The sequence below is a fragment of the Haliotis rubra genome, unplaced genomic scaffold, assembly GCF_003918875.1.
Source record: "Haliotis rubra isolate DU_JTF1 unplaced genomic scaffold, ASM391887v1 Scf493, whole genome shotgun sequence".
In the NCBI taxonomy this organism is placed as follows: Eukaryota; Metazoa; Mollusca; class Gastropoda; order Lepetellida; family Haliotidae; genus Haliotis; species Haliotis rubra.
This window is the reverse complement of record NW_025767183.1, coordinates 681,963-708,314: the sequence shown is the minus strand read 5'-3', so window position 1 is coordinate 708,314 and position 26,352 is coordinate 681,963. Positions and strand designations below refer to the sequence as shown.

At 41.9% G+C, this 26,352-nt stretch overlaps 1 protein-coding gene across 1 annotated transcript in view; it reads right to left on the bottom strand.

Moving 5' to 3' along the window:
* Window positions 1–4,405: 4,405 nt before the first annotated feature.
* LOC124291508 (microprocessor complex subunit DGCR8-like) overlaps window positions 4,406–26,352 on the bottom strand; it is a 35,999-nt gene continuing 14,052 nt past the window's right edge. Inside the window, 11 exon segments of the mRNA XM_046728495.1 lie at window positions 4,406–5,292; window positions 9,014–9,124; window positions 9,576–9,656; window positions 10,655–10,711; window positions 11,684–11,783; window positions 15,244–15,344; window positions 15,635–15,714; window positions 17,901–17,999; window positions 19,042–19,143; window positions 20,471–20,549; window positions 21,185–21,245. Of these exon segments, the coding sequence (XP_046584451.1) occupies window positions 5,215–5,292; window positions 9,014–9,124; window positions 9,576–9,656; window positions 10,655–10,711; window positions 11,684–11,783; window positions 15,244–15,344; window positions 15,635–15,714; window positions 17,901–17,999; window positions 19,042–19,143; window positions 20,471–20,549; window positions 21,185–21,245 (949 nt within the window). The 3' untranslated portion in view covers window positions 4,406–5,214.

Here is a 26,352-nt window from a genome sequence, read left to right as displayed (position 1 = left end):
CGACAACACTGCATTAGAGAACTGTTAGTGGAGAACTGTTATCTTCTCCGATGAAAGTCGCTATTGCGTATCTGTGGCTGATGGGAGGACTAGGGTCTGGCGTCGCAGAGGAGAACGCTTCAATGATGAGTGTGTGATGGAGAAAAACGCTTGGGGTGGTCAGAGCATTATGGTTTGGGGTGGAATAGGACTTAACCAGAAAATCGGGCCTGTAATCTTCCAGAATCTCGGTCCAGGGAGAAGGAATGGTGTGACAGCTGCCCGGTACATCGACCGAGTCCTACGACCCCATGTTGTGCCGTTTTTTGGACGTCACCGGCGTCACGTTTTCCAGCAGGACAATGTGCGTGCACATACCGCCAGACTCACTGGAGCATTTCTGCAGCAGCATAATGTTGAAACCATGCCTTGGCCAGCCCTGAGCCCGGACCTCAACCCAATAAAGCATTTGTGGGATGAGATCCAAAGACTCCTCAATGACATTAGACCAAGGCCGACTACTGCGGGCCAACTACGCACAGCGCTCCTGAGGGTGTGGGCTCGGATTCCTATGGCCTATGTGCATCGCCTCGTGCACTCGATGATCAGGTGGTGTGCTGCAGTTGTGAATGCAAACGGTGGTCACACCCGATATTGACTTCGGTTCCTTCCAGTGACGTCATCGGTGAATAGGATGTGACAAACACCAAATGTTTTAATAAACAAATGTTTGTCAAAAAACATTCTGTTATCTTTTCATTGTGTCCTTGTTTCTTATAACCATAGTCATCTATTCCACCAGTTACTATCCCATCTACATACGTTTCTTTTGCCTTTCAGTATATATCCACAGTTCTTAAAGGCACAATTTCACACATTTTCGACAATATTTTGGCCTCTATTATATGTATTCGGGCATATGCACTCACTTTAGCTTCCTATTGATGCAATAAAAGACCTATTATCCCTTACAACTTGCCTGAAATCGATAATTGAAACTTCGAGGCGAACAGCTTCCATACAGAGAACACTTGCCATATATGGAATGTAAACAATTGCTCCGTAGAACTGTGGCAACGCAGTGTTGTTTGCTGATCTGGTTTCAGAAGTTGAGCATACGTTTCTCTGGGACTGAGTTCTGTCTCCAAGGAGTTATAAGATATTCGTAAAGAGCGCTCCAAGGGACATAGCTCTATGGGGTTGACTTGAAATAATGTTCGGCCTGTAGAAGGCGCGAAGGTCGATTTAATGTAACGTTGCATTCATTCATTAGAACTTTTTAATTCACTATTGTAATCTAAATACGTAATTTTGGGGGGAATACATTATATGGTAGCTTCCCTGAGGGCTGACAGTTAGTATTACTGAAAGAAATGCATTATTATTTTTAGAGAAGTGTGGTGTGAAATAGTGCCTTTAAACAATGATTAAATATTGAAATCAATATAACCATGCACAAACATATAACTTGACAGACATGAACTTATGTATTTACAATTTTTCTGAATATCTGCTCAAAAGTTGAGTTTTGTGTACAGTTAATTCTGTTTGTGTATAAATACTTCTCTAGAGCTCTGTGCTCTGCTAATACTTGTGCAAAATATTAATATCAGCTGAGAATGTAACCTCAGCACGGGACAGATACAGGTATATACCCCTCTAGAGAGGGCTTCGCTTTATATAAGGGTGCAAGCTATACTAAAAAAAAATATGCATGTTAATGTCACACCAATTATCTAATCTATTAACCAACCGAGTTAGTGAGTTTGGCAAGTTTTAACAGTATATTGTGGTGCCTTTGTAAAAGGCACCATTTATGCCAAGGGACAAACAGTATAAAATTCTCAGTAATCTGCCACATTTGATATTTTAAGCATCACAAACAAGTTTCCCTTCTTGGGTAGTTGGAAACATAATCCAGTTCGTTTTAGGAAAGCGAAATTGTCGATCTCAGCAACAAGGAAACTTTTTTCAAAACAACAGAGGCTTCTTATCTGAGCAGAATAGTAAAACTAGAACATGGAGGTTGTTGTTTTTTCCCTGTTGCATCTCTTTTAGATTCAGTCATATCTAACTCAAATAGGTGTTGAATTACACTAAAACTTTCAGGATTAAATTAAATAGAATTTAAAATGTCTGAGGAATTGCACCTCATATGTTGCTGATTGTCAAAGAACATGTAAAGATTTTAATGTTCCTGAAGAAGTGATCTGCCCTTTATATGAAGAAGTAAAATATAAATTTAGTGATTTAGCCATTCAAAATTTTCTGCCTTACCAACAGTGTTCAAATAAAGAAAAACACTGTGCTATTTCTTAATATCTTCTTGTGTGTTCCAACTCGGAGGAGACATCCGGGCTCACTCACATTACAATTATTTCCCATCATATTTTGTGATATAGGTCATATCGCCTTCAATACAACAAACACCTTGGTATATATACTTGAACATGGTACTATATAATAGTTGTCCACAACATCACCTGGCAGCAGAAAACTGACATATTACCATGACAGAAGCTGAGTACAAACATCAATAATACTATTTAGAAAATACGGAATATATACTACAGGTAAGTTGGATATGTAGGGTTGCAAGCTGGAATTAGGCATTGAATAAATAACCTTAAAGCTCAATATACACACACAATCACTCACAATAGGTGTAATACTATTTGAAATACAGGAATGATGCACAATGAACACAATTCTCAGCAGCAGCTTTTTCAAACTGACCAGATCACCATTTTGATATCCCGTTTGTGATCTGCAGGCAGTGGGTACCCAGTAGGACGAGGTTGTAGTGTGACAGTTAAACATCTAGCATATCATAGCTGGGGTTGTGTACTCCCCAGGGAGTTGAGAATGAATATCGAATGGACACTCATCCACTGACTTGGGTAAATCTAACAGCACTACTGACCATCAGTTTGGATATCATGTGCTTCACAGATGCTCTAATTATTATCATTATTATTATTATGATTACAGAAAGGAATTATCATGAGGTGCAATATTATAATAAGACCACACCTGCACTGCGACCCTGTAAAAACCTTCAAACCCAATGCTGATTATATACCCAGTATACCAAATACTGCAATCTGATTCTCATTTTAGCTTCAACAAACATGCATTATAAATGGTTATATACGGTAAAGAGAAAAAAGTTCCTCTTTAGTTAATATCTGTACAATCTTGACGTCCGTGTAGAACTAATATCAAAACTAGATTTTTAACCCAAATATATGACCCACAAAACTACTGACTAAACTAAAAAAGCAAACACTTCACACACACAGAACTTGTACAGGGATCAGAAACAATTCCATATTCTCACAGCCTAATGTTTTTTCATTGTATATGGAACCTGCTGTGTACAAGATGCCTCATGGATGTTATAAAACATGGCAAATTGATACAAATAGGTTTCCATGGAAGAAAGCATGTTTCTAGGACAGAGATTTATCTTGGATTCCTCAGCAGGCAAAATGGTGAAAAATTGAGATTTAGAATATCAGCATCTGATCATGATATCTCCCTTAGAGATTATTGATTCCTGGAAGGAGGCTACTGAAACATCTGTGGAATTGTTCTGCTTGGGCTTATTTTGGTTTGTCAGCTTTAACTCCCTTCAATCAAACCCTGTATCCTGGGAAACATAGCAAGATGGACTGGATTTCACTCTCACTGTAATCTTAAATACTCATGATATACAACATCACAAAATAACATCGCCAGTTAGAATTAACACAGATTCAACTTTAATATACCTATACTCAACAACAAAAGTTAAGGACCATCCCAATTTTCAATATTCAATATTCAAGTATTCAATAGTTCATATTATGATCCATATAATAGTTAAATATTGAATATTGGGGTGGTCCCTAACTAGTTTTGTTGAGTATATATGCTTATATCATGAATTCATTTACTGCATCCACGTCAAAAAGGCTGAATCAGCGACTTTCTTACTCGTCCAATATTTCAATCAGCAAGAAAACACTCCAGTCAGTGTTACACGACTGATAGTAATGTATTCCAGCTGTATGATGGTAGCCAGCCAATATTTGGTCCTCGCAATAACAAACCAGAGACTGATATTATGAGCAATGATTCTCTCAGCGACCTGCTACCAAGTCACGAAGTCTGACCAACAATTAACTTCATGGCTCTCTCAGTATGTTTTTAACCAGGAACCCTACATTGGGTGTTTCACAAGAGTGAGTGAGTGAGTTTAATTTTTGCTGCACTCAGCAATATTCCAGCTATATGGTGGCGGTCTGTTTCACAAGAGGTCATACGTATTGAGTGAGTGAGTGAGAATGGTTTTAGGCTGCTTTTAGCAATATTCCAGCAATATCACAGCAAGGGACATGAGAAATGGGCTTCAAACATAGTACCCATGCAGGGAAGTGAACCCAGGTCTTCAGCGCGACGAGCGAACGCCTCAACCACTAAGCTAGCCCACCGCCCCCATACTTAATGAGTGAGTCAAGTTGGTAACAGGATTTCAGTGGTATCCGTGCCCTCAACATAGTGCATGAGGGAGGATACCCCTCGCTGATACCCTCAAGCACAGATTTGGTGATGACAAACACAAAAACATAATCAGGGCAAACCCGGAGTCAAACCCACAATCACAGGTTCCTGGCAAACTCAAGGGACGCAACTGTGCACAACATATTACGACACTTCGGACACCTGGGGCACCATGCCCCTGGAGCTTAGTGAAATACCATGTAGTGCTGGGGAACTGGGTTATCAAAATGATAAATGATTTGAACCATACAGATTCTACTCAGTCTTCAGAAAAGTACCAGAGATTATAACTGGTGAGACTATTAGGTAGGAACACTTTTAAAATACCAGACAAAATCTCTGAATATACTGATATTTTTCCATGAAGTCACATTTGTCTAGACCCTGGATCCTGAGACTTAGATGCATCATTTGTGATTTCAAAGTTTACTTTATCAGGTGACCTGTTATTTCTGGGGAGTCCAGAGTCGCCAGGTTCTTCTGTTTTCTTCCCCAGTTCCTCATATCTTCTCTGAATGTGTTATCGTAGGTATGTAAAAGCAAATTTGGCACCAACAATATGACAGTCCACTTCTGCAAAATGATTATTCACATTATGCAACAAAATGGCATATAAAAGAGACTAATTGCATAAAACAGGAATATGTTCTCTCAGTGGGTTGTACTGGCAGTGAAAGATAAGACACAGGTTTATAAGTCCAGGCTGGGAACTTTGGCTGGCAGCTCGGTGGTCTCCACACGCAGTTTGCCCTTGGATTGGATGGCCCCCTGCAAGCAATAAAAGTCAGATTAAATAGACTGACTGACTGACTGACTGAGTTTAGTTTTACGCCGCTTTTAGCAATATTCCAGCAATATCACGGCAGGGGACACCAGAAATGGGCTTAACACATTGTGCCCACAGATTAAATAGAATTTAAAATGTAAAATTGTGCGAAATGGTGAGTATGCAAATGTTGTATATTATAGTCACAATTATTACCTTTTACAATTGTTATATTTGGACACACTTTTTCGGAAAAGATCAGATTCTGGTTCTTTCTGGGGTACTATCCAGGACTCAAACCCACACTCTCAGACTAAGGCACCAAATTGCCAGAACGCAAAGTCAGACCATTACATTTGACCACTTTCTAAATGGCATGGTGTATTCATATAACAAAATCTGGCTTGAGAATTCAGCGAGGTGATGTTGGATTAATTGACTTTGGAGTTATTTGGATTGGACCCTGGGATTTGGCACTGGAAGCAAAACACAAGAGAACGAATGACTTGGGAAGACAGAGTAGACTGGAGATGAAACTGGCGATTAGAGATAGGGTATTGGGGTATAAGAGGCTGAGGCCTGGGACTGGAGATGAGACTGGAGACTGGGTGCCGAAGAATTGAGGACATGGTACTGGGTATGGGAAAGTGTGTTTGGGGTACTTGGAACTGAGATTTGGGACTGGGTACTGAGGACATGGTACTGAGTACTGGAAAGTGGGTTGGGGGTCCTTGGAACTGAGATTTGGCTACTGGGTACTGAGGACATGGTACTGGGTACGAAAAAGTGGGTTTGGGTACTTGGAACTGAGATTTCGGTACTGGGTACTGAGGTTTTCGGTACTCAGTACTGAGGACATGGTACTGGGTACGGGAAAGTGGGTTAGGGGTACTTTGAACTGAGATTTGGGTATTGGGTACTGAGGACTGAGGGCTGGGGACAGCGAAGTGGGTTTGGGGTACTTGGAACTGAGATTTGGGTACTGGGTACTGGGTACAGAGGACATGGTACTGGAAAGTGGGTTGGGAGCACTTGAAACTGAGATGTTGGTACTAGGTATTGGAAGCAGAAGACATGGTTCTGGGTACGGGAAAGTGGGTTTGGGGTACTTGGATCTGAGATTTGGGTACTGGGTACTGAGGACATGGTACTGGGTACTGGTAAGTGGGTTGGGGTACTTAAAACAGACATTTGGGTACTGGGTACTGAGGAAATGGTACTGGGTACAGGAAAGTGGGTTGGGGGTACTTGGAACTGAGATTTGGGTATTGGGTACTGAAGATATGGTACTGGGTACTGGAAAGTGGGTTGGGTGTACTTTGAACTGAGATTTAGGTACGGGTAGTGAGGACATGGTACTGGAAAGTGGGTAGGGGATACTTGGAACTGAGATTTGGGTACTGGGTCCTGAGGACATGGTACTGGGTACATGCAGGAGGAAAAGTTGGTTAGGGTACTTGGAACTGATATTTGGGTACTGGGTCCTGAGGACATGGTACTGGGTACGGGAAAGTTGGTTGGGGGTACATGGAACTGAGATTTGGGTACTGAGGACATGGTACTGAGTATTGGAAAGTGGATTGGGGGTACTTGGAACTGAGATTTGGATACTGGGTACTGAGGACATGGTATTGGATACGGGAAAGTGGGTTGGGGGTACTTGGAACTGAGATTTGGGTACTGGGTACTGAGGACATGGTATTGGATACTGGAAAGTGGGTTGGGGGTACTTGGAACTGAGATTTGGGTAATGGGTACTTAGGACATGGTATTAGGTATGGGAAAGTAGTTGGGAGTACTTGGAACTGAGATTTGGGTACTGGGTACATGGTACTGAGGACATGGTACTGGAAAGTGGGTTGGGAGTACTTGGAACTGAGATGTTGGTACTGGGTACTGGTAAGTGGGTTGGGGTACTTGAAACAGATATTTGGGTACTGGGTACTGAGGACATGGTACTGGGTACAGGAAAGTGGGTTGGGGGGACTTGGAACTGAGATTTGGGTATTGGGTAATGAAGATATGGTACTGGGTACCGGAAACTTGGTTGGGTGTACTTGGAACTAGATTTAGGTACTGGGTACATGAGGACTGAGTACTGGAAAGTGGGTTGGGAGTACTTGGAACTGAGATTTGGGTACTGGGTACTGAGGACATGGTACTGAATACTGGAAAGTGGATTAGGAGGGTACTTGGAACTGAGATTTGGGTACTAGGTACTGAGGACATGGTACTGGGTACTGGAAAGTTGGTTGGGAGTACTTGGAACTGAGATTTAGGTACTGGGTACTTTCAGGACATGGTACTGGTACTGGAAAGTGGGTTGGGGGTACTTGGAACTGAGATTTGGGTACTGGGTACTGAGGACATGGTACTAGTATGGGAAAGTGGGTTGGGAGTACTTGGAACTGAGATTTGGGTACTGGGTACTGAGGACATGGTACTGAATACTGGAAAGTTGGTTGGGGGTACTTGGAACTGAGATTTGGGTACTGGGTACTGAGGACATGGTACTGGGTACTGGAAAGTTGGTTGGGGGTACTTGGAACTGAGATTTGGGTACTGGGTACTGAGGACATGGTATTGAATACTGGAAAGTGGGTTGGGGGTACTTGGAACTAAGATTTGGGTACTGGGTACTGAGGACATGGTATTAGGTATGGGAAAGTAGTTGGGAGTACTTGGAACTGAGATTTGGGTACTGGGTACATGGTACTGAGTACTGGAAAGTGTGTTGGGAGTACTTGGAACTGAGATTTGGGTACTGGGTACTGAGTACATAGTACTGAGTACTGGAAAGTGGGTTGGGAGTACTTGGAACTGAGATTTGGGTACTGGGTACTGAGGACATGGTACTGAATACTGGAAAGTGGGTTGGGGGTACTTGGAACTGAGATTTGGGTACTGGGTACTGAGGACATGGTACTGGGTACTGGAAAGTTGGTTGGGGGTACTTGGAACTGAGATTTGGGTACTGGGTACATGAGGACATGGTACTGGAAAGACATGAACCGGAAACCGTACTAGGTACCGTTGGGGGGAATACTTGGAACTGAGATTTGGGTACTGGGTACTGAGGACATGGTACTGAGTACTGGAAAGTGGGTTGGGGTACTTGGAACTGAGATTTGGGTACTGGGTACTGAGTACATGGTACTGAGTACTGGAAAGTGGGTTGGGAGTACTTTGAACTGAGATTTGGGTACTGGGTACTGAGGACATGGTACTGAGTACTGGAAAGTTGGTTGGGGGTACTTTGAACTGAGATTTGGGTACTGGGTACTGAGGACATGGTACTGGGTACGGGAAAGTTGGTTGGGGGTACATGGAACTGAGATTTGGGTACTGAGGACATGGTACTGAGTATTGGAAAGTGGGTTGGGGGTACTTGGAACTGAGATTTGGGTACTGGGTACTGAGGACATGGTATTGGATACGGGAAAGTGGGTTGGGGGTACTTGGATCTGAGATTTGGCTACTGGGTGCTGAGGACATGGTACTGAGTACTGGAAAGTTGGTAGGGGGTACCTGGAACTGAGATTTAGGTACGGCTACTGAGGACATGGTACTGGGTACGGGAAAGTGGGTTGGGGATACTTGGAACTGAGATTTGGGGCCTGAGTACTGGCGACTGAGGACTGGAGAAATGAGACCTTGCTTGAAGTGACTTGCCCATATGCATACAGAAGAAAGTCTTCCCACATGTACCAAGATGCCACTCACCCTCTGCGTGTGTAGTCTGGTCATTTCTTCCTTCAGTTTGTCGAGAATGGCATTGTTTGGACGGTTTGCTTTCACCTGAGCTTGGAGCTCATTGATATTCATTTCGTCTTTCTGGAAACAGCCAAAGTGGACTGTCAACACCCAAGGCATGTAATGTCAGGGCATTGGATACACAAACATCGGTTTAGTGCCCCCACAGGTAAATCAAGTCAGTCCCAGCAGCAATATTTATATTATACCACTGGTGTTACTCCCAAATTGTACAACAACAAAACAATCTTCCGATGGTTACATCTACATATGTGTACTGATTCCTAATATATATTACCATGATTACCCGGAAAGGATGGTAGCTTTTCAAGGCAAGTCAGAGCTAAGACAAATAATTTCCTCCAGAGTTTGCTCAGATTTGCACAGAACTTTAGCAGCATTTACATTTTTTCTTGGCATGGCTGTATTCACATGTTCAGATTAATGGTTGACAGAAGACATCCTATTCTCCACATTCATGTCTTCTGACCAGCTTACAAAAAGGTTCCCAGAAACATTAGGCAACTCTTACCTTCTCCGCAAAATATTTTTCTGAACATTTTCCGTAAAGTCTCAGTAGAGAACCCCAGCTGGTCACATGGGAATGCAGTTTCTGAAACAGCCAGACATGTTGTTGAAAGAAACGCTTGGTTAACTGGATGCCAAGTTCACTTTTCATTTACGTCTGGGTGTAAAGTGATCATAGCACTTTCTTAGGGTATGAGAGTTACGATCATCGTAGCACTAAGATCGCTTTCTCCACTTAAGTCCTGATGATTTTTTTCAATACCATCATTACATGTGGATTTGGTTTTTAAAGAAAATTAGTATCTGTGTATATACTGAGTATATGCAGGGTAGTATTTTGGGTGGACCCCACCCGTCGTAGAGAAATGGACAAAGTGGAAACCCCAGTTTCAAAATCCTGAATCCACCTCTGAAAAAATGCTGGTTACACACACCTGACATTTATTATACGGTGAAAATAAGAAGTTCACTTTTGTAGTGGTTAGATTTCTTCAATTAAACACCGAGTGAGAAGGGTTTAACAAAGATTACAGCAACTGTACATTGTCTCTAATGTCAGTCAAGTTAATAGGTCTGTAATTACATTCAGCCCAACCTGACAGTGCTACCTAAGATGTGGGGGGAAGGTGACAGTTGCATGTAGAAGGCTGCTATTGAAACAACTGAGTCTATGATCAGGTGGATTAAGTGAGTGAGTGAGTTAGTTTAGTTTAAGCCGCACTCAGCAATATTCCAGCTATATGGCGGCCGTCTGTAAATAATTAAATCTGGACCAGACAATCCAGTGATCAACAGCATGAGCACTGATCTGCGCAATTGGGATACGATGACATGTGTCAACCAAGTCAGCGAGCCTGACCACCCAATCCCGTTAATCGCCTCTTACGACAAGCATGGGTTATGAAGGTACATTCTAACCTGGACCTTCACAGGTTTGTAAATAGTTTAGTGCTATAAACAAATGTAGTAATCTGGCTTAAATACAAGAATAAAGTATATGATAATGAAAATCTCAAAGACAGAAAGGTGCATCATTTCTAGTGTAGGGAATTTTGACCCAAACTGCTCATGACAGGACTATACCTGAAGTATGGCTTGAGCAGCTCTCTGTTTCCCATCTCGTTTATTCTTAGCAATCACCTGCAAAAGATTGCAACAGTATGGATTACACTCAAATACACAAGAACATTCATCAAACTAAAAAAAAACACAAGAATGTTGATCAAACTCCAAGAACACAAGAATGTTGATCAAACTCCAAGCAGTGTCCTATCGCAATATTTCGGTAATGATCAAAGAGCATTCTTAAAATCAAGTAAGCAGGATCCTTCAGAGCTGTGGAAACATGAACATGAAAAAATGATGTTTTCTTGAAACAAGAATGTTTTCTTGAAACAATGATGTTTTCTTTTCCTGCTTTTAAAGTAGGATGTTGAAATACCAAGGCCTATGAGATTTTTCATAAGGCTCACCACAAGAAAACTCTTCGAGATTACTGAGTTAGCCAGTTGAGTTTAACACTGTTTTAAACAGCATTCCAGTTATATCTTGAAAAGAAAAGCCTGAAGTGATGCAGGTTAACCACTCTAGTTTAAGCATGAGCATCGACACATAGCTCGAATATTGCTGAGTTTGGTGTTAACAACAAACAAACCAAAATTCTACCATGACTTCAGTAAATACTGGATTGTGATTGGTTAATCAAAGTCATTCAGAGGTATATAATCACGTTATATACCTCTGATTTTCCAACACACTGTGTATGTTTTTAAATCTTAACGCAGTTATGGTAGGATGGAGATAAACGTATTGCGTTGGAAAATTACTCTAAGCGTTTGGTTTCAAATCAAATTTAGAGCTATTATGATTTTGTTATATACCTCTGAGTTTCCAATGCAGTAAGTTTATCTCCTAAATAATCATGATCATGGCAATGGTGCTGACAAACCTAAAAACCTAACCAGGGCAAATCAAGATTCGAACTCACACAGGTTTCTGTTCTTGCTAAGGGACGCAACTCTGTTCAACACATAGGTCTGCCACCAGGTTATTCATTAATAAGCACACAAACATGGAGACAGAAATGCCTACTGAATGTCTTGCTTCACTTACTGTTGCTGTGTGTTTGCCGACGGTCATGGTGAACTCACTCTTCTGATGCTTGAGTTGCTTCATCTCCATCTCACAGTGGGTCTCACCCAGACCGTAGTTCCTGGAACAGTTACCCAAGTCTTACACACGATAGTTACTGAACTAAATTAAGATGCCTGCTAACCCAGTCATCCCAAGTCTTACAGAGATCAACCCAGTCATCCCAAGTCTTACAGAGATCAACCCAGGCAACCCAAGTCTTACAGAGATCAACCCAGGCAACCCAAGTCTTACAGAGATCAACCCAGTCATCCCAAGTCTTACAGAGATCAACCCAGGCAACCCAAGTCTTACAGAGATCAACCCAGTCATCACAAGGCTTACAGAGACCAACACAGGGAGCCCAAGTCTTACAGAAATCAACCCAGGCAGCCCATGTCTTACAGAGATCAACCCAGTCACTCCAAGTTTTACAGAGATCAACCCAGTCACTCCAAGTCTTACAGAGATCAACCCTGTCACCCCAAGTCTTACAGAGATCAACCCAGTCATCCCAAGTCTTACAGAGATCAACCCTGTCACCCCAAGTCTTACAGAGATCAACCCTGTCAACCCAAGTCTTACAGAGATCAACCCAGTCATCCCAAGTCTTACAGAGATCAACCCAGTCACCCCAAGTCTTACAGAGATCAACCCAGTCACCCCAAGTCTTACAGAGATCAACAGTCACTCCAAGTCTTAGTCACCCAGTCACAGGTCTTACAGAGATCAACCCAGTCACCCCAAGTCTTACAGAGATCAACCCAGTCACCCAGGTCTTACAGAGATCAACCCAGTCACCCCAAGTCTTACAGAGATCAACCCAGTCACCCCAAGTCTTACAGAGATCAACCCAGTCACCCCAAGTCTTACAGAGATCAACCCAGTCATCCCAAGTCTTACAGAGATCCCCAGTCACCCCAAGTCTTACAGAGATCAACCCAGTCACCCCAAGTCTTACAGAGATCAACCCAGTCACCCCAAGTCTTACAGAGATCAACCCAGTCACCCCAAGTCTTGCAGAGATCAACCCAGTCACCCCAAGTCTTACAGAGATCAACCCAGTCACCCCAAAGTCTTACAGAGATCAACCCAGTCACCCCAAGTCTTACAGAGATCAACCCAGTCACCCCAAGTCTTACAGAGATCAACCCAGTCACCCCAAGTCTTACAGAGATCAACCCAGTCACCCCAAGTCTTACAGAGATCAACCCAGTCACCCCAAGTCTTACAGAGATCAACCCAGTCACCCCAAGTCTTACAGAGATCAACCCAGTCACCCCAAGTCTTACAGAGATCAACCCAGTCACCCCAAGTCTTACAGAGATCAACCCAGTCACCCCAAGTCTTACAGAGATCAACCCAGTCACCCCAAGTCTTACAGAGATCAACCCAAGTCACCCCCAAAGTCTTACAGAGATCAACCCAGTCACCCCAAGTCTTACAGAGATCAACCCAGTCACCCCAAGTCTTACAGAGATCAACCCAGTCACCCCAAGTCTTACAGAGATCAACCCAGTCACCCCAAGTCTTACAGAGATCAACCCAGTCACCCCAAGTCTTACAGAGAACAACCCAGTCACCCCAAAGTCTTACAGAGATCAACCCAGTCACCCCAAGTCTTACAGAGATCAACCCAGTCACCCCAAGTCTTACAGAGATCAACCCAGTCACCCCAAGTCTTACAGAGATCAACCCAGTCACCCCCAAGTCTTACAGAGATCAACCCAGTCACCCCAAGTCTTACAGAGATCAACCCAGTCCCCCAAGTCTTAGTCACCCCCAAGTCTTACAGAGATCAACCCAGTCACCCCAAGTCTTACAGAGATCAACCCAGTCACCCCAAGTCTTACAGAGATCAACCCAGTCACCCCAAGTCTTACAGAGATCAACCCAGTCACCCCAAGTCTTACAGAGATCAACCCAGTCACCCCAAGTCTTACAGAGATCAACCCAGTCACCCCAAGTCTTACAGAGATCAACCCAGTCACCCCAAGTCTTACAGAGATCAACCCAGTCACCCCAAGTCTTACAGAGATCAACCCAGTCAAGTCTTACAGAGATCAACCCAGTCACAACCCAGTCACCCCAAGTCTTACAGAGATCAACCCAGTCACCCCAAGTCTTACAGAGATCAACCCAGTCAACCCAAGTCTTACAGAGATCAACCCAGGCAACCCGTGTCTTACAGAGATCAACCCAGGCAACCCAAGTCTTACAGAGATCAACCCAGGCAACCCAAGTCTTACAGAGATCAACCCAGTCACCCCAAGTCTTACAGAGATCAACCCAGGCAACCCAAGTCTTACAGAGATCAACCCAGGCAACCCAAGTCTTACAGAGATCAACCCAGGCAACCCAAGTCTTACAGAGATTAATCCAGGCAACCAAATCCCTACACACGATTGTTACTGAACTAAATTAAGATGCCTGCTAACCCAGTAAACCGAAGTCTTACAGAGATCAACTCAGTCAACCAAATCCCTGCACAAGATAGTTGCTGAACTAATTCAAGATGCCTGTTAGTCCCACAAGGAGATCCCAAGGGAGTGTTAATGAATTTGGTTTAACGCCACCTTGAACAATACTTGAGTTAGGAAGCAGTTTAAAAGCTGGATGTTGGATAAACATTTCAACTCCTAAAGGTTAGGGGTGGGGGTCGACACACATCTGCAAGTTTCTTTCCGACTAAACTAGCTCCGGGATTAATGCAGGGATTGGACATTACTTCAGGTAACACCAGCAATTGTTGAATTATTTATTGCATAGAAGAACAGCATCACCACAGCCTGTTGGGATACAGTTTTGCCCTGAAATCCCCATAATGGCAAGTCGAGTCATCAATATCTGTGAGTGAGTTTGGTTTCACGCCGCTTTTAGCAATATTCCAGTAATATCACAGCAGGGACACCACCAGAAATGGGCTTCACACATTGTAACCATGTGGGGAATCAAACCCGGGTCTTCAGTGTGACAAGCGAACGCTTTAACTACAAGGTTACCCCACCGCCCCCATCAATATCTGTACTGGAACCTTATTGAATATGTTCTGAGAACTACACAAATTAAGTGGTCACATTCCCACATTTGTAGCATAAAATCCAATGAAGAAACAAATACCATGAGCTACCTCTGATCCTCATTCAAGGGCTCTTGGAATCCTTGATGTTTCAGGTACTTGGGTACCCTAAGTCTTTTACATTACGGACCTCTTGAATTTCAAACACAGTGGAACAAGCTTGTGAGTAAGTGAGTATTGTTTTACGCCGCTTTTAACAATATCCAAGCAATATCACGGCAGGGAACACCAGAAATAGGTTTCACACATTGTACCAATGTGGGGAATCGAACCTGGATCTTCGGTGTGATGAGCGAACGCTTCAACCACTAGGCCACCCCTACTTGTAAAACTGAACTGGTTTATATGTTTGCCCTGACCACTTGCTGTATATTTTGCTCAAAATGTGAACACCAACTAAGGTTACAACCAACTAGTGGTTCCTCTGAGTTCATTAACTGTTGCTTACTGTACGCAAACCTACCGTCTAAGGCATTCACAGAGTATCTGATACGGACTAGGCTGTCCAGCTTTGTTCCCAAGTTCATAAATCCGAGGATCTTCAATCTTGATTTCATCAAAGAACTGAAACAGAATTCCATCATTAGTGAGTGAGTGCATTTAGTTTTACGCCAGACTCTGCAATATTCCAGCTATATGGCGGCGGTCCGTAAATAATCAAGTCTGGACCAGACAATCCAATGATCAACAGCATGAGCATCGATCTATGCAGTTGGGATATGATGACATGTGTCGACCAAGTTCCATCATTAGCATCATGTAGTTGAACTGTAACAATCCTCTCAACTCTTTTACAAGCAAGATGAAACTTCGTCCGCCCACACGAGTGCAGGAATTCAAATTGTTCCACTTACTGACAGATCCTCCCCTTCCCCCTTCTGGTCATCGGTAACCTTGTTCATCTCCGGAATGAGAATGTTGAGGGTGTCTTTGGCTAAAATACACAATATTACAGAATGTGAGTGAGCTTTAAGGTCCATCAGGTTTCTTGCGTTATTCATGGGTAGAAAAACCTGAACAAAATGAACTGAATAAAAACGATGACAAGATCACTAAAACTTCAGTTACTACAGTAAACCTTCAAAACTGATAAGTTCAAAAACAGAATGCTACACAGGTATGGCAAATATGATCAAATATTACCAATAACTACACAATTTGTCTTTTCTTTACATCACTTACAGATTGAATAAGTGAGAGGTCTTAACCCCACCTGAGTTGACTATCCATAGAACTTGGTTTTCCTTTAGATGTCAGTTTGATGTGGGACAGATAAATAAACAGGGATTTGAACCCACACTCATCAGTTTCAGGTATCAATAAAGGACATTAAACTTGATAGATTCTAGTACTTTTGTTGGGTTGAGTCCCAGTCTGGATTGGAACCCACACCCTCAGAGTCAGGCACCTAATCGCCAGCATACAAAGTCAGCCGCCTAACCCGCTCTGCTACCGCAACTTCCACAAAAATGGAATTTAACTTATGTTACATAGTAAAGTAGCCCCATTTAGAAACTAACACTCCACTGTTTAGTACTGAAGTCTCAAACCAAATACACAAGGTCATTCTCTGTAGATACAAACAGCACCTTACACCACCAGGCTCTCTTGCCTCAATTCTCTCACTAGTTTCGGGATACACCAGCATCCAGTACGAAATTCATAACCTGCATGGACACTAAGGCTGTGCAATATAACCGGTTTACCGGTATTTACCGGTTCAGACATGAAAACAATACGTATTGCGATACGCTGATCGAAAACCGGTATTTTGACATGCATTCGGAAAACTTCTTAACACTCAGAAACCTTCGGATATGTCCGTTTTTTTAATTGTTCTTTTCCCTGTTTCATTAGTGCCAAATGTTACTTACATTTTTATTTTGTCATGATTAAAGGTTTTTATAAAAGGTTAATCAATCATAGTGATTTTGTTGTGTTTTTGCTTTATAATCAAGCATTAACTCGATTATAAGTACGTTTTGTTAAAAAAATAATCCTTGCAATATATTGCAATACATATCGCAATATACGCTTCCGCATCGCAATATATCGCAATATGAAAATTCTCTGCAATACCCCTAATGGACACAATCAAAAACATGCTTGTCTTCCCTTGTCTTTAAATACTACCCATCAAAAGTTTAGACTCACCTAAAGCACTCACTGTATGTTATGTGTGTATATATATAGTTACATTGAAGATGAAATTCTCTTTAACTTGGGGGAACCAACTGCTAACCTTATGCAGATGAACTGCACGAGGATCATGCATCAAATTGCTGAAGAACATGTGCAAATATCTTGCATGTGAACAGCTGCGTTTTGGTGTAAAGTTTTGTTAAGAATTCGCCAATTTTCACTGTGTTTCATCATTTATTGAACTCATGACAATAATCTTTCCAATATTACGAATATGTCTTGCAAACACATCAGTTCATGTGTAAAGAGTACCTTCAAACAGTGAGGAATATTTTGCAAAATCTAGTTTGGAACAGTTGACAGAACTTAGTGGCTAAATTTACACTAGTGAGTCTAAATTTTTTATGGGTAGTACTGGTATATTTATGAAAATATTGGAAAGGTGATGATTTATAAGAAATATAAAACAAAAATTAACCATTATATCACATCATGGAAGTTACATTTGACATGATTTAACTGATGCTTAATTCTGACTCTCTTTTGACAGACAGTTTCGTGTCACTGTTTTAGTTGGCTTGACAATTGTGACAAAGGTAAGGCTAGTTTAAACCATATTTGCAGAAAATGAATAGTATAAAAAAGGAATTCAAATACAATTTAAGTCTATACCACAAAATAGATCTTGGAATAGTTATTTCAGATGAAATACAAAGTTTACTGATAACATCAGTGGCTACTGCATGCCAGCTGACAACGCCAGTGGAACCTGAAAGTGACACAGCTAGATAAGGGTCTGCAAGGTCTTCTACCCTGTGCATAAGGCGACCCCTTCAAACACCTGTAATTTCAGGTTGGAAATACTTGCCTCATACACAACATAGATATGTAAATTGAAACTCTACACTGTGAGTTTCTCAGATATATAACATGCATAACTGCTAATCCTTCACTTCTGTGATGAAACAACAAACTCACCAGCTTCGAGTTTAGCGGCTTTCTTACTGGATGCATAGCCGACTCCATACTCCACATCATTTATCACAACTGTAGCACTGTAGGGAGTTAGGGCACTTTCTGCAAACAAGAGTGAGTGAGTGAGTGAGTGAGTGAGTGAGTGAGTGAGTGAGTGAGTGAGTGAGTGAGTGAGTGAGTGAGTGAGTGAGTGAGTGAGTGAGTGAGTGAGTGAGTGAGTGAGTGAGTGAGTGAGTGAGTGAGTGAGTGAGACTCCATAATCCACATCATTTATCACAAATGTAGCACTGTAGGGTGTTAGGGCACTTTCTGCAAACAAGAGTGAGTGAGTGAGTGAGACTCCATACTCCACATCATTTATCACAACTGTAGCACTGTAGGGAGTTAGGGCACTTTCTGCAAACAAGAGTGAGTGAGTGAGACTCCATACTCCACATCATTTATCACAACTGTAGCACTGTAGGGAGTTAGGGCACTTTCTGCAAACAAGAGTGAGTGAGTGAGTGAGACTCCATACTCCACATCATTTATCACAACTGTAGCACTGTAGGGAGTTAGGGCACTTTCTGCAAACAAGAGTGAGTGAGTGAGACTCCATACTCCACATCATTTATCACAACTGTAGCACTGTAGGGAGTTAGGGCAATTTCTGCTAACAAGATGGTTTATGGTTTATACTGCTTCAAACTTCGCAGAGAACAACATTGCTATATATTTTGCATTTTGCAATCAATTGATACACACGATAATTTGAGCGATATGTCATGTTAACTTACCTTCTATGATTTTTTTCATGATATTAACAGATAACAAAACATCAGAAGTCATTTAAAGTATATTCATTTCACTGTTTTTCATGTTTGCAGATCCATGACTCAACAACAAAATTAACTACCTAATGATGATTTGTTAATACAGAAAGTTTTATGCAGAATGGGGTTGTCCAGATTAATCATTTAATGAGATTCCACTTTCTAAAAACGAAAACAATATTTTCATCATATCTTAATTCTGCTGACTGACACTCATGATGTCAATCACTGGACTGTCTGGTCCAGACTTGATTACAATGATAAAGCTGGAAAAGTGTAGCATTAAACAACAATCAAAAAACAGACATGTCTGATATACAGAATACACTTACCCATTTCTTTGAAAATATATCTTGGCTGGACTCGCATGGTGTGTTGCACATACTCATGAAGGATACACACGTATGACTTCCCTGAGGGATTGAGGAGAAATTCTGAAATACAAAACAAGTCAAGTCACATGTGAAGGTGAGTCATGGTAGTACTGTAACTTCAGCAGTACATATGTTCAAAATTATGGGAGTCCTTGTGCCCTTGGTGTTTGCTCCCATTTTTCATCCTTGGGAACTTTAACATTGAGCATAAGGGCAAAGATAAAGACCTACAGACTTTCAATGAATAATTTCACCTCTGCTAATTCAACACTATGTGGTATGTGTCATTGTTGGAAACGCAAAGTTTTTTTATTTTATTCAGAAATGCAAAACTACCAAAAGGCACCAGACATCTTTATGTTCCACTTTGGTGAAGAAATATTGAACGGTTTTATTACTTTTAAAGTTCTGCTCCGGAAAAGACGAATGTGCACGGACGGACAGAGGGATGGAGTCCAAAATAATACCCCCCGGCAAAACTAGTTGCGAGGGATAAAAATAAGGTAATTGGTTTAAATTTTTTTGCAAAACATACCCTCATCATACAATAACTTTATCTTATTCAATTCACTTGCACAGCAACAGTTTCAGACAAATCATTAAATTTTGCAAGTAATCGGTATCAACGGAACAGCATGAACCTGATCAGAGTTGTCTACCCTGGCAAGTGTTAGGGTTTAACATAGAGGATGAAAACCACCTCGTATACATTGACTGAGAATGTACACTCAGGGGAGAGGTCCTCAGAATGTATAAAGTTACCTCCCTTGCCCTTTCCTTTTTAACAGTTTGATAGTAAGTAAAACTGCAATTGAAAAATCAAGGGCAAATATTTTGCTATCACAAGAACTAAGGCAATGAATGAAAATATAGAGGAAACTAAGAGAATGATCATAAAATATCTATTTCTGGTTGTACTTGAAAATGTGAATCTTAAAAATATTGGCTTTATAATGTGTGCCTCCATAGCCTTGTTATTCACTGATAAGACTACAGATATGAAGGTTTCAATTTTGATCCACTGAAACAAAAAGACATTTGATGTTTGACACTACATTATTCCCCACATTTCCACACATAGATTGTGTTTAAACGGAAAAACTTGACCAACAACAAAAAGGAAGAACAAATCAGAAGATACTATTGCAAATTTTGTCCAGGTCTAAACACCACTTGCTGGAAGTTTGACTTTGAGAAGTCAAGGAAGGACATGTTTTGAATGTTCCCGATTTGAGATTTATTTTGCTGACAACCACTATCTATGTAAGAGCATCACAGGGAAATGTGAGGAATGATTAATAAACTAATCTTGAACTGGTTTTCCATCAGCTCATGTATCGCATTGAAAAAAACGATGAATATTCTCAGAATTTCGATCAAGTCTTACCTTTCCTTTTGGTGGACTTGAAATCTCCAGGTTTGAGTTGGACGTTTAAGGAACAAGTGATGAGCTTTGTGTTGGGAGGCTGAAATCAAGAACACAAATCGTTCCAAAGGTTCTTCAGGGGCATCCATTATTAGGAAACGTCCGTTAACAGATATATATGTCAGTTTTGGTAGAGAAGTACATTTAGATCCAATGTTTGTGCTGCTGCTAATCACAACACACAGTTCCTTCTGGTAAAAATCTTATATTAGGATCCTGTGAGTGAGTGAGTGAGTGAGTTGAGTTTTACGCCTCACTCAGCAATATTCCAGCTATATGGCGGCGGTCTGTAAATAATTGTAATTACAATTGGGAACCGATGACATGTGTCAACCCAGACAGCGAGCCTGACCACCCGATCCCGTTAGTCGCCTCTTCGACAAGCATGAGTTACTGAAGGTTCATTCTAACCCGGACCATCACAGGTATAGGATCCTGTAAATTATCTAACTACTCTACTTTTATGCTTAACTCTGAACACTGATTTCAGTTTACACCTTGTACCCAGGGGCAGATAAAGCTTTTTGAGAAAGGGGAGATGCACAGTTCATTTTCAACCGTATTCAATGGTCATTTAATAAACTGTCATGACAAAAGTGGGTACCCCTGCAAAAACACACATGCATGCACGCAAGCAAGCACGCACACACACACACACACTCAGCAGATTCTTACCAGTTCTGGACGGGATTGTTTTTTCATCTGAGTCATGTGTCTACGTCGGTCTCGCCACGTTCTGAAAACATCAAGATTTGTGTCCTACATGGAAATGTACAGCATCTACTGCTCCAACAGGAACACCAACACGTATTTCACCATGTTACTAGAGTAATCATCTAAAAGACTGACTGAGTTTGGTTTTACGACGCTCTTAGCAATATTCCAGCAACATCACGGCAGGGGACACAAGAAATGGGCTTCACACACTGTACCCATGTGGGGATTCGAACCCGGGTCTTCGGCGTGACGAGCCAACGCTTTAACCACTAGGCTACCCCACCGCCCCTCATCTAAAAGAAATATGTACTAACACCTTAACATTAATTGCTTCCTGAAATGTACCAATTCCATGGTAATACTAGATGCAGTGCAGGGAGGTAGTACTGGGAGAGTTATGGTAAAGATCAACAGTGAGTTGACTAGGATTCTGGAGTGAGTGAGTGAGTGAGTTTAGTTTTACGCCACACTCAGCAATATTCCAGCTATATGGCGGCGGTCTGTAATTAATCAAGTCTGGGCCAGACAATCCAGTGATCAATAGCATGAGCATCGATCTGCGCAATTGGGAACCGATGACATGTGTCAACCAAGCCAGCGAGCCTGACCACCCGATCCTGTTAGTCGCCTCTTACGACAAGCATGGGTTACTGAAGATCAATTCTAATCCGGATCTTCACGGGTCAGGATTCTGAAGTGACCTCAGGAAGCAGGTTGAATTACATGTACTCTTTTTCTAGAGGGCAGGGATAGTTCAGTAAAGAATTATAACTGATTTTTCTAGGATTCTGAAGTAAGACCCTTTCATAGGTAACTTGGGATAAATAAAATATCAATAGCTAAACCTGTAGAGATTTAGCTAAACCTGTAGAGATTTCCAATTCTTTGAAGAGAATCTTCCTTGGGTACATATATGCATTTTCTGCGACTGAAAATGTCATGTGACAGTTGTAACAATGTTTTAATAAAAGATTGTACAACAAATAAAAAAGCCTTTTTATTTACTATACGGCCCCCTATCACGTGGAGTTACCTTTCCACCACGCATGCGCGGTCAACCAGGTAAGCAGCCTAGCCCGAATCATCATTCCTTCTACTGACAAACCATCAGTGAACAGAATTGCGGGGAGGTGGGCGGCCCTACCCCAAGGAAGATTCTCTTCAAAGAATTGGAAACCTCTACAGGTTTAGCTAATTCTTTTTCATAGAGATCTTCCTTGGGATACATATATGCATAAACACAGACTCCCAAAGACCGAAGGCCAGGGAGGTGGGAATTCTGTTACCGTGACAATAATGTAATTTTTAGAGTAAAATTGATATTTTATACTTATCCTGACTCATGCTCTTTTGCTTGTCTTCTTCTTCTTGCGAACACAGTGGAACACCTGTATCTCCTTATTTGAAGCTCCCTTCAAAATAAAATCACTAATTGGTACTCACCACGAGTTGTCTCCCTTTATCTCCCCTGGCGGGAAAAGGTGTCGCCACCTCCAGCCCATGTGCTTCACTCTCTCCTGATTTTGCGAGCCCAACACTTGGACTTACAGGGAAATCCAAAGTGTTATGTGGGGAGGATGGGAGGGCTAACCTCATGAGTCAGGATAAGTATAAAATATCAATTTTACTCTAAAAATTACATATTTTTCCTTATCCTGACTCATGCTCTTTTGCTTGTAGTATCCTACGGAAACGGAGGTGGGATTAACAGAATACTTTGGATTTATAATTAGTGATTTTGTATAGATATACTGTAATATCCCCTACGGGAACTTCATGAAGGCTTAGATTTAGGATGTTTCCTGTATAACAAAAACCATAGGTTATATAATGCCATAAAAGGGGAATTACATTGCGAATATATTGAACATTACATATAATATAATATATATATATATAGGTGACTCTGATAGAGGCACTGAAATGAATATATCAAAGTATATGCTTAAGGTTGAATAACTTAAGCTGAACATATATACATAGCCCTAAAACTCCATAGAGTTATAAGCTAGATAAGTATGTATAATCATACATATTAATCTTGTGAGGGTAATATTTAACGCCTACGAGGGACTGTCAGTTGCTGAGCGAGGACCAGTGGTCCGAAATGGTGAATGCCCGAGACATCTTCTGTAGTGATGTCTCTCAGGTAGTGATTTGCAAATACCATGTTAGATTTCCAATAGCATCCTTCCATAATCGTGTTCAAGGAACAGTTACCGTGTAGGGCGAGGGTGGAGGCCAGTGCCCTGATCTCATGTGGATTTGATGCTGTTGGTGGGTCCAAGCCTGCTGCCTTGTAGGCACGGAGAATGACAGTCCTTATCCAAATAGATATTGTAGTCCGTGACACTTCTGTTTGATTCAGTAGGCGATAAGGGGATGAATAAACGCTTTGAGAAATCTTCTCCTTGTTTTGGATGGAAATCAGTAAATAAACTTTAAAGCTCTTACTGGACACAGTGATAAGTCTTGTGTATCTTGTGATCCGAGAATAGAGGATAGCGCCGGGATGTGGAATAATCTGTCTGGTTGACCTGGCAGTTGATTTTTAGCGATGAAATCCCATCTTAATCCGAGGTGCGCTATGTTATGATTGTCATCAAACTGTATCCTCTCGTAATCCAGAGCGTGAATTTCAGACATTCTTGCTGCCGTATTAGAGATAGCAAAAACAGTGTTTTCTGTGAGAGAAATTCAAAGTTTGTCGATTCCAATGGTTCATAAACCTCACTCGTGAGGTGTTGCAACACTATATTCAGATCCCAAGCTGGGGCTGGAACTTCCGCTTTGGTCCTCCAATCGGAATGCTCGTAGTAAGGCCAGTAACTCTGGAGATCTTGTCAATTTACTACCTGTTCTCATGGTGATTACAGAACTAAAGCTGCAAGATATGTTGATATCGTTGAACCTTTTAAATGTTTGTTTTACGCAGGTTACACAAATAGTCTGCCACCTGAGGTTGTGGACTTTTCTTGCTGTAAAACCTTTCTTTGCTGCATAATTTTCGAAACTGTGCCACTTGTCGTCGTATTGCCATTCTGAGAGTTGAGTAACGTAAAGGCAAGCGTGACTGCTTTTGCCGCCCTGGCAGAATATCCTCTCTTGTTTAAACACATTTGTATACAGTCCATAATGCAGTTGGAACATTGCTGGGTTTCGCACTTGTTTGGTGTGAGGATGAATTAACAGGTTTGCGGCTTGGGTAGCTCCAGTGTTGGTTGACCGATTTCTTGAATTAGTATGGAAACCACGCTCTGGCCGCCAGTAGGGCCGACCAAAGTGAGTTGTAGGCTCTGTGTTTGTCTGATTTTCTGTAAAACTTGAGGTATTATTGCTGGCGGCGGAAACGCTGCACGCATTGAGGCCTTCCATGATAGACTTAGAGTCCGCTGCCCAAAGCCTGAGGGTCTGGGACTGGTGACACGCGTCGTCGGTAGCTGATTGTTGAATCGCGCGGCTTAAAAGGTCTATTAGCGGTGCTCCTAATTGCTTGATTATCTGTGCAAATATTTCCCTGTTGATCATCCACTCTGTTGGTGATGGTAGATGAGGCCGAGAGAGCCGCCTGCTAGTACATTTCTGGCTCGGGAATGTGCACTGCTCTGACATGTAGATTTAGATCTTGTATTAAATCGAACAGTTGAAAGCTGAGGTTCAAAAGGTTCATCGATCTCGCTTGAGCCTTGCCTGTTTATGTAGACCGCCACTGTCGAATTGTCTGTATGAATCATTAGGTGTGCATTTTGTAGAAATGTACTCCAATGTAGAATGGCGTTGATTACAGCTTTCATTTCTAGACTGTTTATATGGAGTTTGCATTCTTGCTGATTCCATAATCCTGATATCGTGTGGTTGGTGAGATGAGCTCCCCAACCTTGGAGTGACGCGTCTACATACAGATGGGTTTTGTATTCCTGCTCTGCTAAACAAATCCCTTCGCAGACATTCGATTTCTTGGTCCACCATAGTAGATGAGGTCTGAGATGTTTCGGTAGACTGAATGGTTGTACATCGTTGAGATGTGCGTTGATGAGGACCTGTAGGGGACGTAACTGTAACCTGCCTGTGACAGTCATGTCTTGGGCTGATGTGAGAAGACCTAGTAGGCTCTGCCATTGTCGAAGTGGTAACGGAGAGAGTAGAGCTGGTGGAGTGGTCTGTTGTATCTTGAGCCAACGGTCTTCTGGTACAACAATACGGTTGCGATTTGTGATGAATCGAATACCTAGGAATTGCAGGTCTTGCGATGGTACTAGGTCCGACTTGCGTAAGTTTACTAACCATCCTAGTTGTGTTAGTAGCTTTATGATGTAATTTAACTGTAGTTTGAGACGCTGTGGATCTTGATCTACTTGTATCCCGTCGTCGAGGTAAAACGCACTGCGTAGTCCTTGATGATGTAGAAAATTGATAATCGGTTTCGCGGATCCTCGTGGAATAGCCAGGGGCTGATGATATTCGAATGGGAGTACTTTCCACTGGTAATGTAGCCCTTCTAGAGTAAACCGTAGGTATTTCCTGGAATCGGGATGAATGGGGATGTGCAGGTAGGCATCCTGTAGATCTATGCTGCCCATGTAGTCCATAGGGATCTAATCATCTGGCGTAACTGAGGTAAATGTATCATGCCAAACTTCGGAGGTTTGCGTAGATAATTCTTGTTGAAAAAGCTCATGTTGTAGATGAGTCTGTATTTCTCCTCGGGGAGTTTTTCTTGGGAACTAGGAAAACTGGGGAGTAGAAACCTGGTTCATAACGCTTGCTTGATCTATTACTTCTATGGCCTGTTTGGATAGGAGTGATGAAACAGCCTCTCTTATCTTTGGTAGTTGTTGCTTTTGTAAATCGAACCTGGGGGTTTGATTGTCAGCGGAGGCTTGGCCTGTAGTGGGATACTGAAATCTGCGTGTTGAAGAATGTTGGAAACGTCACGGGTCTTGCAATATTCCCCAGTTTTCCCAGTGTAGTTGGAGGCGCCCACCCACTTGTGCTGGCTGTACTGGAACGGCTGGGGTGGAAGACTCCAGTCGTTCGAACCTGTGTTTCAGCGTCTATAGTTGCGGGAACCTCTGGGTGTCCTGCCTCTTCCTGATCCTCCTCTATAGTTGCCATATGGGCTTAAT